Below are 15,158 nucleotides of genomic sequence, written 5' to 3' on the forward strand. Positions count from 1 at the left end.
GGTGCAAGTTAAAATAATCAAGTATTAAAAATAGTTCATATTTCTAATTAAAAAGATTTAATTTTTTGTATTTAATTTACAGTTTCATATGAGTATGATATGGATGTGGAAAAGACAATGAGTGATCCAGAAGCTCCAGGTTTGTAGATTTTCGTGACTTCAGGTTATAATATGATCACGTACACTTTTGTAAACATGCTTCAAAGTAACATGTCATTAACTGTTTCATCACAGTTTTATTTTCAGAGAGTTTTTGGCTAGTTTCAAATAAGCCTGATTTTTTGCAGCTTTTGTCACCGTTGCATTTGTGAACACCACATTCCACAAGTCCAAGCCACAAATACTTACAAACCTTGTTCTGTTGAAGTCTTCCAGCCTAATTAATGGATTGTCAAAGAACTACTTGTATTCCTAATTTTAAGCCTAAATACAAATACGCATGGATTTACTATATTGTGTAACTTATAGTGTACCTCCTGGATGTGCTTTACAATCCAGCTGTCACTTTCAAATAAAATATTGTAGTATTAACTCAGTATGTTTAGTTCTGTTATTCTTGAGCTAAGTATGTGACTTTTTAAACTTCTCTTGTGCTATTTAGCTGTTGCATGAAAATTTGATTGGAATATAAAATAGTTAATATTATTAAATATAGCATCTTCTATCATTAGCTATATATTATATGGAACATTATACAAGTACAGTCCAAAGTCTTATTTCTATTTATTGAAGTTGCATTGAATTTTGGCCCCAAACCAAGACACAAAAAAAAAAACCCCAAACATTTGAGCTCGTAGATAGCATCAGTGTCTTATTGTTATTACATCTGTATATTTGTTTATGTTCTGGAAAAATTCAAAGTCCTACATGAATACTACTTCTATGTAATGTCAGCCAAATGGGCAGAATAATATTTTGAGGGTTAAATTTCTAAATTTCCAGGAGAATGGATGTTGTATTTTAAATTGCATAGAACTGTTTCTGTGGATAAAAAAATAATTTGAGTTTTGCCAAAGATGTTCAAGTTAGTGTGGTGTCAGAAAAAAAAAATTTAAACAAAGCAAGCAAGCCATAACAAGTGGATTCCAAAATTCCACTGTAAAGCAAGCTGTAACAAGCAGATTCCAAAAGTCCACTGTAGAAGTTTGCTATATATAGAAATGATTTAGGAGTATTTCCATTCTGAATTGTAGGTAATCTGTAGATGAGTTTATGAACTGTGTAAGGAAAAACTTACTGATAGTGCTTTATCTTTTTTTATGTTTATCTTGTGATGCTAGCAAATGATTCAGTTCTTTTCACAGGACCTTTTGGAAATCTTCCACTTTGTTGAATACTTAACTTCAATACAGTAAAAAACACTATAGTTTTGAATATCTTTTTGTTCTGAATAAACTCGACACCCTGTTATTTGTGTGTGTGTATTGTCTTAAAATTCCATGACTTTTCATATTGTTTTGTTGTTGTGTGTTTGTTTTTTTTTTCTTTAGCAGAGGATATGGTGCATGGCAATTACAATGAAGATCATGGTATGACAACTGCTATTATTTTTGTGAACTGATGGTATTTCATTAATATCAAAGTGAAATCACATTGTCTTAAAATTTTGTATGCTGTCACATTACTTTGCTAGTTCTCAATTAAGGTTTTGGGGTTTGTTATGTTCAAATCCCCTTCCATCTTTAACACTGGAAAAGTGTAGAGTATGCATATAGGCTATATTCCCATATTGGTCCTCTTTGTCACACTTTTTACATATGTGGAATAGGAATGTTGAGGACTTCTCATGCCCTTTTCCTTATGAAACTCTGGCCAAGTCAGCTGTGGTTCATTGCATCTGTATAGCTCAGTATTACTTTCTCATCTTGTCTGTAACTACCAGTTCTTTGGAGATTACTCTATTTTAGTTTGATTTGGTTAATGATTTGCCAATGATTACTGAGACCAAATCAAGAAGCCAATGAAAAGAAGGCTAATGGTCATCTTGAAACAAAGGTATGTGGTCATGATCTTTTCTGTGAGATCCTTCTGGGGACTACAGTACTTCAGAAAAGTTAACCATATCTTCAGAGCACTCTTCTATATTTAATGTAACCTGAGCAAAGGACAGCAATTCTTAACTTCAAAATATTTTGAGACAGAAAACCTTGAATTTCATCCTTTGTCGTCAGGGGAGACATTCTGACATCCACCTTTGGGATAGAAGTCAAAATCCCACTGAAGGATATTAGTTGCCCAAAGGTGTATTTAGCCCTCAATCCATGTCTTTTTCAGTCTGCAGTAAAGAATTATTTGCCTCAGCTATGTTGCCCTTGACAAAATGTGTTGGCATCAATAGGATGGAAAAGCAACAGAGACCTAGCTTTTTTCCCTGGGCTTGTTGTTTACTCTCCTTTCCAGTGTATGCTTATTTTACAGTCAATTCCTAATCAAGAATCACTTCTCTTGCTTCTCCCACCTAGATACGAAGGAGAAGTAAAACTTTTATTCTTTACTTTTCATGCTTCTTCATATGTAGTGGTGACATGAACAGAGAATGCTTCCACAGCCCCTGCCCTTGGAATGGTCATTTATACCTGCTTTTGGAGTAAGGTGATCATGGAGGTTCCCAAAGTAATTTGCATCATTTTTTCATAGAATCGGTTCCAAAACTATTCCATGTTCTGCAGTCTCTTCTGGCACCCTAGCACAATAACAGTGAATCGCTCTGTTTTGTGAGTAATTCACGTGCTTTGGCAAGCTGTGGTTTCATATGCAATTTGAATAGTATCAGATAAATCAGATTTAGATTTTTTTCTACTCTTTCTTTACTATTCCAAATCCTCTAATTAGGCTGATGAAGAGAATAGGAAGTTCCATTCTTTTTCTCAAAAGGAAATTCCAGGGTAGGAGGTGATTGTAAAAAAAAATATTGTTGGCTACTAAACTGCCAGGCTTTTTTACACAGCAAATTCTGCCCACAGTTCAATGTAGCCCATTACAAACTGCTTTTCTTTTGATAAAAACTCATCTTTCCGTGACAGAATTTTGCCTTGCTTCCAAATTCTCCCTTAAAGACGTTCTGGTTGTGCGAGAAAGCCCAATGCTTTGTACTTTTTCAAGGGATTTCTTTTGAGAGCTCCAGCCTGGAGCGGTGTAGAAGAACAAGGCCAATCAGGTGAGGCATTGAATGTTCTTCACATTTGCAAGATGTGGTTGAATTTTTTTTTATCCCCCCCTGCCCCCCATCTTGAAAGTTATATGGATTTCCAAAGTTATTTGGAATTTCACTGTTTGTTCCAAGGGCAGACCTGTATACAGGCACCCTTATTTCCAGGCACTTATAGGTGTCTCAGAAATAAACAGAGAGAATAATGAGAAATTGTTGTCAGGATCCCTAGAAAAGATGAGACACACCACTGGGAAAGATGGTCTAATCACGCTCAGTCCTGTAAGTTCATTTTATGTTGTCAGTCCTTTAAGGTTTGAGCAAACCAGCCAACCATGGATGTCTGTGAAGATTTGCTGAAAGATGTGAGGCCATCTTTCAGTGACACACCATTTTTTCCTTCTGAGTTCAGCTATCCCGTTTTAGAGCATGAGAGTTGTAGTTTTCATGAATGTGTGCCAGGCACTATTTTAGCAGTTGGAAGTACCTAGTTTTCATCCCTGTTGTCTCCTGCCCATCTTTCTTGTTACCTTTTGACGTACTTTTGGTTGGATCAAAAAGGAAACAGATTTGCTCTTTTTCTGGAGGAGAGTTTTTAGCACCTGTTTTCTAAAGACAAGAGATGGAGGCCATCATAGAGATCTGAAGTTCTTTCTCTCAAATGTAAAGCTTGTGGTTTTGACACTAGCTCCAAAACTGCAGTTCCCATCTAATTTTAAAGTTTCAGATGCAAATATCTGAGAAATCAGCAGAAGTATAAGCTTCTTTATTCTGGAGTCAATGTATCTTCCCCATATCTATCAGATGTGTTTCCCCTTTTCTGGCAGGTGCTGTGATGCAATATTTTCCACAATCCTGGTGCTTTCTAGAATTCTCAGAAAGCTGAGCAGGCAATGCCAAGATAGCAGTTACATTTCTTTTCCAACTCTTGCTTTGTATGGCTTAGTTCTTAATTCAGGTCAGTGACCAAGTCTAACAGGACTGCAGTTCCTGTAATCACTTTCTCCGTGCATGGTGTTGGGAGAAAATGAAAATGTTTGGTAGGCTGCACCCACTTTGCTTATCTAGCACATTGAAAGGAACAGTCTTTTCCTACCTCTGGTGGTTGTTGCTGATGCTGAAAATTCTTTAGTTGAAATGGGTGTGCGTGCCCACAGTGAAATGTGTAAACAGATTGATTGTGTAACTTGGAACACAGGAACTCAGTTATTGTACACAACTTTCAGTAGTTTTATGAAGAGTTTTATACAGTTTGTAGCAATGAAGCTAGAGAAAGAAGGCAAGTTTGAGATTTTTTATTAGAAATTAAGAGTTCTGGATGTTTTTTAAAAAATATGCTCTAAGAACTTTATTTTTTAAAGGACGGAGGGGGAGCCAAGTGACTATTAGTGCCTTTTAAAATAAAACAATAGTAGAAAGATTTTATTTCTAAAAAATATCTCATGTAAATAACCTTTTCCAGTTGTGAGTCAGTTCCTATTAAGATAATGAAATTATCCAAAACACTGGATGAACGCTGAACTTCTTTAGTTCAAAAATTCACAATAAATGTATATTGAAAATTCAGACAATTAATAGGTAGCATTTTCTCTATTTTCAGACATTATCTAAAGTAAAATAATGAATGTTCTTAACCTGTTTCTTCAGAATTACAAAAACTAGACTGGCTCTTTACTCAAAGATAAGGAGTGTAAGTGAATTATAACAACTGTATGGAACGGTAGCTTTATTGTTCTCATTGTTTTCAGTATTTCGTCTGTGTAGATAGAATGCTTGAAATTTCAGTATTATGTTCACATTTGTTTTTTTTTTTTTTCCTGTAGAAATTCTACTACAAGCTCTAGTAAGGGTTGATATATCTATTCAGGCCCCAAAACTAGAGAAAGTCTTTGAGAGCTTTGCATTTATCATTAAAGCAATTAATTTTATGCTTAACAACCAGATTTTAGGATACTTTGTGCATATCAGCCACCCCAGAACTTTTATTTTTCTTTCCTTTCAGAACTAAAACATGAAAAACAGACTGAGACTCGAGATACAGGTATATACATATATATAAATGTATATATAGATGTGTGTGTGTCTATGTATATATGGGTGGGTTGTGTGTGTGTACGCTCCCACAGGCCTCTCACCATGTATATATATTTATGCATATGGAGCGTACTATAAAATCTTTGTTTTGTATGTAATTGAAGTAGAAATACCTCTAAAATAAATGTTATTGGAATATAAATCATTTTCAAAACCAGATAAATAGTTTAGTCAAGTTATCATAAAAGTCATAACTTAATCATTGGAACATGGTAGTTCAGCATAGACAACCTGCTGTCTGCTGTGAGCCTTGCTCATAACCTCGTAACCAGTGCTTAAGATCATTCAACATGTACGGGCTGTCAATACTAGCTCTGCTTTGTGCATACTTTTTGCTAATGCCTTTGTCTAATCAGCAGAAGCAATTAAAAAAACTGTCTGCAGTGCTCTCTCTGTGTCCTGTATGCTCTGTTGTCTTGAAATAACAGCTTTTTTGAGCGTCAGGTCAGCTGATTGGAAAAGACACAATTATTTAGTTTAGAACTGAAGTCAAGAAATTCTTTAGTGTAAATAAATTGCAAGTGTCTGTTTTGTCACCTTTGTGATCATAAGCTTAAGAGGACAGTCAAATGAGTTAAAAGGTGCCATATTTAAAGAAAATAATTTCATTTTCATGGAATTCATAATTTTAAGTTGAAGAACTTGGTCGTTGTCCTTCAGGAAGGAAGGTGGGACTCCTTAAGGAATTGCATGTTTATCCAAATAAAAAGACTTTAAAAGTTTATTGGTTTTAGGTTTTGTTTCGTTTGGTTTTTAATATATCTAGCAGATGAGTTGATGCTGCAAAAGATCAAAGTGGGAGTTCTTATTATGCTTAGAAAGATTAAGAAGTTTTCTTAAAAATTAAGTTTTTAAAGTTACTGTGTCTTAATCCAAACAACATTTTCTCAGAAGGTATAATATTGAAATATTTACCTAATGAATACAGTAGCAAGACAGAGAAGAAAATTTAAGAAGCAATTTCTCTTTTTTCCCTCAAAGTTCCTGTTTGTTTATAGCAGTGTACTGTTCACAGTTAAACATGCCTGTGCTAGCTGTGTTCTTTTGTGTTCTATGTAAGTTTACCAGTTGAGGACTTGACTTTATTATTGCTCTGAATTAAATGTTTTCTTAGGTGTTGAGGACCTTCCAGAGGAGCTGAATGAAGCTACAGAGCCAGGTATGTATTTTGTAACTGTGATCTTACAGTGCTTTGATGAAATATATGCATTTTGAAGTCTGATGTAAAAGGAAAAAAAGCTTACATGAATTTTTCTTTCTAAACTTCTTCTACAGATGAAATTATTGAAGATTTTGATATTGATAAAGAGCTGTCAGGTACGAGTTTTTATGGTTTGTGAAAGAAAACATTTTTTCCTTCCATTTTTGTTAATTTAATTTAAAAATAAACGAGCAAAAAACAAAGCAGGGAAGTGTGCTATATAGAGAATCATAGAATGGTTTGGGTTGAAAGGAACATTTAAAGATTGTCTGGTCCAACTCCCCTGCCACGGGCAGAGACATCTTTCACGAGATGATCTTGCTCAAAATCCAACCTGACTTCGAACACTTCCAGTGACGGGGCATCCATTACTGCTCTGGGCAACCTGTTCCGGTGTCATGCCACCCTCATCATAAAAAAAATTTTTTTCCTTATGTCTAACCTAAATCTGTCCTCTTTCGCTTTTAAACCATTGCCCCTCGTCCTGTTGTTACAGGCCTCACTAAATTGTCTTTCTCCATTTTTCTTAAAAGTCCCCTTTAAGTACTGAAAGGCTGCAGTAAGGTCCCCCTCAGAGCCTTCTCTTCTCCAGGCTAAACAACCCCAACTCTTTCAGCCTTTCTTCCTAGGAGAGGTTCTCCAGTCCTCTGATAATTTTTGTGGCCCTTCTCTGGACCCAGTCCAACAGGTCACTGTCTGTCTTGCACTGAAAACTTCAGAGCTGGACACAGTACTCCAGGTGGGGTCTCATCAAAGCAGAGTAGAGGGGTAGTAGAATCACCTCCCTCAACTACTGGCCATGCTTCTTGTGATGCAGCCCAGGATACAGTTGGCTTTCTGGGCTGTGAGCGCACATTGCTAGCTCACATCCAGTTTTTCATCCACCAGGATCCCAGAGTCCTTCTCTACAGGGCTGCTCTCAATCCCTTCATCCCTCAGCCTGGATTAGTATTGGGGACTGCCCTGACCCAGGTTGCAGGACCTTGCACTTGGCCTTCTTGAACTTCGTGACATTCTCACGAAGCACTTAGAGCTTCAATTTGAGTAATGGAGTAGGTTAATTTCCCACATCACTACTCAAAAAGGAGAGGTTGTAAATTTTCATTTGTTGTGCTGTGTCAGGGAATTTTGAATGAGTACTGTGTCAAATGTAATTTGAAGATTTTTCTCTAAAAAGTTAAAAATATCTTTAAGCAAGTTTTTTTTCTCAAATGACGTTAATTCAGTCAGCTAGAGCAAATTGATATAAGCAGTTTAGTCTGTGCACAGTGTGCACATTTGATGCTGTATTTATGTATGTTTTCTGTTTGAAAAATGTGTTCTAATATAACTAAACATTTTTTTTACACGATCAACAATTGTAACCAAAATCACTTTTGGGGGGTGTAGTAGGAATGGAGTTGGTGAAAAAGAGGAGCTAAACTTTTGGACATTAAATGCATTCAGTATCTTTTTTTCTGCTTGTAAGTTAACCTGGTTGGTTGTTCTGCAGTTTAAGGCTTCCTTTTTGTTTGATACTAATTTGCTTGTGTGGCTGGTGGGGAATAAAAACAAAGTTGTGAACATCGTGTGTGTAACTTTCAACACTTATTTTCTTTGCAACAGTAGAAAGTAAGCATAAAGAAGATGATGTGGCCACTGAACCAGAGGAATCAGGTATGTATATTATCTTTTGCATGAGTTTGCAACTTAAAACACCCAGAAATAATAAAAAAATTACAAACTATAAATATCGTAGCATAGAGTTCTATGCTGCAGTGAAAATACATTCTAGCTTTAGCTTTTTTCTTTTAAGGACAAACTATTTGGAAGCTAGCATCCTGGGTTTTTTAATGACAATATTGTAGTGGCTCACAGAGCACTCACTCTTCAGTTTTAGAAGTTGTGACTGCTCCCAGTTCAGAAAAACTTACATTGATAAAACCAGCCATATTAAGTCATAAGAAGCTGAAGATTTCTTTGCTATGCTGTTTCCCACCAGCCAATCAGTAGTGCATACTCAGGAGAGTGTATGTAAGAAACAAAATAAAGTGGAATGTGTCCCTAGCTTTGAGCAATTAATTTATGGGCTGCCCAAATCATAGTATACTTTTCCCTCTCTTCCTTTTTTCTTATTGTCTACAGCCAGTATCTTGGCTATTATGAATTCTTTTCTGGTGAGCCTGACTCCCTCCATGCGTGTGCAACTGTCAGTGTGTTAGCAGTAATAGCACTTGGTGATAAATGGCATGTTTAAATTAAACTTATATACAGAATTTAAAAAGAACTGAATTTTGAAGTCAAGTATTTCACAATTACAGCTGGGAACATAATAAGTATGTCAATGTTTTCTAAGCCCATATTGTGCTAGCATGTGAAACTGTGGGAAATTTGTGCTTTGGATAGTACAGTTTCAGAATTTTGAAGTATCATTTTTGAAACTATGCAATCCTGCAATTTACTCATTGGCCTACTCAAGTATTGACTGTTCCCCAGGAAAAACTCAGCTGAGGAAAATTTGCATTGTACTTCTGCAAAAGTAGTATTACAGAGTAGTCTTCATAGGTCACTGTTCTAAGCATAATGGAAAAAAATGCAGCTTTTTGTAGATATTTAGAGAACTGTCCAGTTTTAATTTTGTACACATTTGACTTACAGAAATGCCTGTTCAAGCCGAGGATTACTCAAATGATGATCTAGTGGGTAAGTTACTCTTTAAGTGCTTGGTTTTTTTCCCCAAAAAATGAAACTATAGCTATATGGGAAGTTTGTAAACAGATTACTCTGTGGAGAAGAGTGAAAGGGTATCAGTATTGTCATTTAAAGTTGCTTCCTGTTTTTGAAGCAATAATCATTATGTTTTCCTGTGTAAATGCTGATAATAGTTACTGGGTTATATGGAAGCGTTCCAAATAAAACTGTGAGTAGTTGTAATTTACAACTTAATTCTTAATGATTTCAGACAGAGCTGGATAAGTTGATACAAAAATTTCAGGTCTCAAACTATGGGTGTACTTCTTTTCTGGAGTAACTGATCATAAGTCTGGTAATACTGTCACTTCTCTGTGTATCAGTCAGATCTATTTGATTCCAACTGTGGCACAGTTTTTGGGCACTGATGTAGAAACAGGACTGTTTTGTCATGCCATCAAATTTTTCTTGACATAACTGATTTTAAGAATAAGAGCACTTCCAGCTCTTCCATCTGTTGCCTGACAGTAGTAAATGTAGAGTTTTCCAAAACCATTTTTAGAGTAGGTAAATGGCTTCTAAATTTGAAGACTGCATACTATTAAATTTCTTCTGCTTTTTGGATTTAATTACTACAAGTTGCTAGTTTGTTCTTTGGAATTAAGTCATGTTGAGTGAAACACTGAGTTGTATCTCTGGGCAGTAAATAACAGAAGCTGCAATCCAAGAGTCTTGACAGCTATATTTCTGTTTTGTTCTGATTAGCCTGAGCACCTCTCTGGGTTAGTTAATCTTCGCTATATGCAGAAGCTTTTATGTGGTGTGGTGCCCAGATAGTTCTGTGGGGTTTTGTTATAACTTGTAAGAAAAGAAACTTGTATTTGGTTCTTATGCATGCCAAAAGTAGCCAGAGAAGAGGCCTTTGTGGTTGCACAGTACAAATTGGAGGCATGGTTTAGTTCATGTTTTAATTTACATGCTGAACCTTAACTGAGGTGGTTTGAAATGCTCGTATCAATATGTAGCTGTGTTGTCTGTGAGGACTTTCTAACCTGTTTGTCACAACAGTCACATGGTGTGTTGAAATGTTTGAAGCCACAGGCATTCATTAATAAATGCCTTATCTAAAAATGCTTTCTTTCATAATGGATATGAAATATTCTAAACCAAAGCTTAGAACCAATGTAGGAACAAGGAGTAGTTACTTTTGACAGCACAGGCAAAAGTTCAGCAAAGGTGGTGTTCTGTTGATCTGTTGTACTTTAAGTTGGAACTGTACTAGAAGAAAAGATGTTTTCTTTCAGAAAACGTTGCTGCTTAAAATTAAAATAACAAAAAAGCTCTTACAGGACTTGCAAAATTTCAGCAGTAGGTAATTCTACTGCACAGTGTCAGTTGAATTGATATGAAGATGATCTTTGACTTACATATACTATTTTAAAACTAAATTCAGAAGCTAAGTATCAACTTGAAATCATTAATTTTTGTTTTTGTGGACCATATTTCTATGGCTTTTTGTGCTGTAATTTATGGCTCAGCCTTGCAGTGGAAGATTAATTTTCTGCCTTCACCAAAAAAGAACCGAAACCAACTTATGTGTATTGTACAGTAGAGGGAAGTTTTCCAAATACTCCATTTATAGAATTTATAGAATCAATTAAGTTGCAAAAGACGCTTAAGATTATAGAGTCCAACCATAAACCTAACACTGTCAAGTCCACCACTGTACCATGTCCCTAAGCATCACATCTACACGGTCTTTTAAATACCTCCAGGGATGGTGACTGAACCACTTCCCTGGGCAGCCTGTTCCAATGCTTGAAAAACCCTTTTGGTGTAGAAACTCAAACTAAACCTTCCCTGGCGCAACTTGCTTGTCCTGTCGCTTGTTACTTGTTGTTACCTCGCTCCAACCTCCTTCCAAGCAGCTGTAGAGCGATAAGGTCCCCCTGAGCCCCCTTTTCTCCAGGCTAAACACCCCCAGTTCCCTCGGCCGCTCCTCATAAGCCTTGTGCTCCAGCCCCTCCACCAGCTTCGCTGCCCGTCTCTGGACACGCTCCAGCCCCTCAATGTCCCTCCTGCAGTGAGGGGCCCAAACCTGAACACGGCATTCGAGGTGCCCACCGCACTAGGGCTAAGTACAAAGAGATAATCGCTCCTTTAATTGCAGGTGGACTTTCAAATAAGATTGTGGAATTGAGCCTAGCTGTGCACTCTCTTTTTTATTGTATTGTGATACAAAAAGAGTTCTTTCTATTTTCAAACACCATTAGAATCAAAAATGACTTGTTTTACTCTGAAATAGTATCTATTTCTGATCCTTTTAAAAGTTTTTTTTTAAGTTTATTTTTTTTACCTCCAGTTGTTTTCAAAACTAATGCAACACACTTAGGACAAAACAGAATCGATCAAAACCTATTTCTTCAGTAATTAAACATGCAAGTAACTATTAGATGTAGTATCATATATGCCATTCCTTGTTTAGGAAGTAGAAAATGAAAATAATTTGATAAGCACACAGTCTGCAACAGTGTGACAACATATTCAAGAATCTTTAATAATTTATGTAGTTATGGGGAATCACTTTGAAGACAGAAGAATTGTTGTTTATCAGTTCTTGTATAAAGCTTATTATTTCAGCACATAAAGTAGAATTCAAATAACATCTCTGAAATAAGTACTGACTTATTATAAACTACTGACCAGGAATAAAAATTATATTACTATTAAATTATTGTTTTTTTCCTACTGTCAAGTATGTTTACCTGCTTTTTTTGGATGTGAAACATTCAGTTTGAAGGCAATATTATTCTCACATTTTCCTCTTAAGAGTATGAAATTCATGCTTACCAGGGATTTTTTTTATTTATTATTTGTGGTGGAGGATTCAGTATGCAGTTTTTTGTTGTCAGAATTCTTTCCTTATTTGTTCATGTGATTTCATTTCATCAGATACTCAAAGCTAGTATTTTCTGTTATTTCAGCAGTAATTAATATTAAATTTCATTGTACTGGAGACAGTCAAGAACTCTCCTGATTGAAGAACACCTTTATATACATATGTGCTCTTTACATGTATAAAAGATGTACCTATTTACGTAATAAACATAACTTCAGACAGTGTAAAAGATACTCAGAAATGTCACTAGAGTCCTTATTCTTCAGTAGTATAAATTCATGCAACTTTATTTGAAACGTGGTGTCACCAGTTTGAGTCAGGTTAGGAACAGTTATTTGATTTTTATCTGAAACATAGGAACTTATTTGTTTTGGAAAGAAAACAGGAGATAGTTCAGAGCTGTGCAGAGCATTGTCACATTGCCAGCAAAGGGATCAGGTGTGGGATTTGAATATGCTGGAGTGCAAGTCAGAAGTTGTTTCCTGGCTTCAGGGCATATCACACACAAAAAAATTATGGTGTCTGTCGGTACTGTTTTCCAATTTTCTAAGCTTACTTCTAAAATTATTAACAATATTCCTTTCCAGCTGTAGGCTATTTTATCTGAGGTTATAGTCTCTATTTTTATAAATTAATGCACTTAAGTGGTATGGTAGGTCAGCTTGAAATACTATCGATTTAGAATTTTTTGCTAATCCTGCTTTACACTCTCACATAAACTGCAGTGGTTGTGATAGAGTGGTGCTTGTTGGAGACATATTTTAAGGGAGACATATTACAGTTTTCGGGATACCTTTACTCTCTGTATTTGAATTTTGATCCCTTTTAATATGTGTTGAGATTTAAAATACTTAAGGGTTGTTCGCCCACCCCCCCCACCCCTCCTTCATCACATATCCTTGACATTTTTATAATCCTGCATTTATTTTACCAACTGCTGAAATCCCCTATGTGTAGAGAAGTTTCCACTTTACAACTTTGACCCTTCCTCATTCCCTGGCTCCTCTTTTCCAATTGTAATTGTCCTTGACTTTAAAAAACAAACAAAAAAATTAAAAAAATTGTGTTAGTATATTTGTGGCATGGCCTAAATTTCCTTTACATGGTAAATGAAGTGCCATATGCTGAGAAAAAGTTTACTGCTTAGATAAATATTTAAGTTTATATTTCCCACCTTATACAGCAACTTTGTGTACATTCATTATGATAGCGCCTAGAAATCATAGCTTTCTAAAATTAACTAGTCTGATACAAAGTTGCCTTTTTTAGCATTTACAATCTTTTTTTGTTGTTTTAGAGTAAGTTGTGTTGTGGTTGGTCCTTTAATATAGATTTCCCCTTATTTTTTCAGATACTTAAAGCTTCAAAAGAAAAGTCCCTACATCAGGAGGACCAGCCCTAACCATACGCTACAAAAGGGGAGCAGATGGTTGCAATAGATCTTATGATGTAATTATTGAGCAGTTCAGGGTTTGGGGAGCAAACACTAAGATATTGTAAATGGGTTTTAGCCAACTGTCATTTTAGTAAGCTTTTTTAACACTTGGATGTTTAATTTACATTCCTGTCTGATTTTCCTGATTTTCTTTTTTTTTTTTTTCTTTCTTGGTCAAGTTTAGTGGATCCATTATTTTTTTTCTTCTGTGTTTGTGACAGAGTTGCAACTTCAGGCTGCATTTTGTTTGTGCTGTTTAAGCAATTGTTAATATTCTATTTATAACATAGAAGCAAGTACATTTTTTCAGATTTTAATATTTATCTTTTGGGTTGGATTCATACAGTATGTACAGAGCAGTTTGGTCAAACAAAACATGTAATATTATGAGCATAATAAAACATTTAAACTATTTTATAACTGCTGATATAGCATACAGCCTAACTACATTTTATTGAAAACAGTAATTGGACACACACTATGCTGTGAAGTTTGACTTAGATCTCTTTGCAGTGATGTTATGTCAACAGTTACACTACATGAATTTTCAGGTGCTTTTTAAAATAGCCTAACGAGCTACAAAATATGTATGTTTAATTCATACTAGTAAAGGGCAGATTACTAAATTAATTCTTTCAGAAACCCATTATGTGTGAATTTAGAGCTTGTTATTTATGCACATTTGATTTTTTTTTTAAAGCAAAAACGTCTAGAAATGACATAATAGTTTGGCAGGGAGTCAGTGCAGATTGCAACAAAACTTGAGTTGCTGGAATCAAGATTAATTCAGTAAAATTCTTCTGGTTTGCCTACCAATATAATGACCTCAAAGCTGAATTTAGTAAGCTTTATATTCAGTGAATTATTTAAAAATTCAAATCTGCATAAATATTTGACTTGTAAATTTTATTTAAAAAAAGAAAAGCTTTGGACATTCAAACTTAAGAAAAACAGGATATCAGAATTTAAGACCTGCAATCATAAAAGCTCTTGTATATGGTACATCTGAAATTTAGACTTTGAATGATTTAGAATTTTAATATAACAGGTGTACTTCTTACCTGTTCTGTGCTGCTGTTCCACAATTATGAAGGCATACTTTATTCTTTGGCATTTTGCATGTGTTCCTTTTCGGCTCAGGAATAATTGCTGTGATTTTAGAAAATTGCCAAGTCTGATACAGGAGCTTAGAATAAATAAAATAATACAAGGTTTTTTAGAAGAAAAATCAGTTTGGTAGCCCTAACAGTGGTTGCCTTTTGGTTGGCAGGGAGATTTTAAATTTTTGTAGCACTGTTTTGAAGTCAGGTTTTTAGTTGCTTACATTCATAGTGAAAGGGTCATCCTATATGCATGTTTCTTTTTTTGTTTGGGATTTCAGTAATACTCACATAAGTGAGTGTTACATCTGATCAACAAACGCAGATGGCCCAAAGTGATCTTCTTTAGACTTTTCAGGAAAGCAATAATATTCTTAGACTGTGACGTGGTTTGGGATGGGATATTTTAGTAAAATTACCTGTGATTGTGAATTGCAAAGCAATAATTTTTACAAAGCCATATTTTGTGAGGAAGCTTGGGAATGATTTTAGAATGTTGAATGGAGAAACTGTTTATATAACAGTGGCAGCCTATTTGTAGAATTATGGGACTGTGAGAGTATTATATTATGCTGTGATCAGATTTTAAATATTTGTGATTTTACGTGCTT

General features: G+C 35.2%; 1 protein-coding gene across 1 annotated transcript in view; it reads left to right on the forward strand.

Moving 5' to 3' along the window:
• Window positions 1-15,158, forward strand: part of ASPH (aspartate beta-hydroxylase) — a 112,290-nt gene that overhangs the window by 44,540 nt on the left and 52,592 nt on the right. Inside the window, exons 10-16 of the mRNA XM_037379130.1 lie at window positions 83-139; window positions 1,491-1,529; window positions 5,151-5,189; window positions 6,357-6,401; window positions 6,518-6,559; window positions 8,049-8,099; window positions 9,081-9,125. Coding sequence (XP_037235027.1) covers window positions 83-139; window positions 1,491-1,529; window positions 5,151-5,189; window positions 6,357-6,401; window positions 6,518-6,559; window positions 8,049-8,099; window positions 9,081-9,125 — 318 coding nt within the window. The remainder of the gene's footprint in view (window positions 1-82; window positions 140-1,490; window positions 1,530-5,150; window positions 5,190-6,356; window positions 6,402-6,517; window positions 6,560-8,048; window positions 8,100-9,080; window positions 9,126-15,158) is intronic.

Source organism: Falco rusticolus, chromosome 3 (assembly GCF_015220075.1).
Source record: "Falco rusticolus isolate bFalRus1 chromosome 3, bFalRus1.pri, whole genome shotgun sequence".
Lineage (NCBI taxonomy): Eukaryota > Metazoa > Chordata > Aves > Falconiformes > Falconidae > Falco > Falco rusticolus.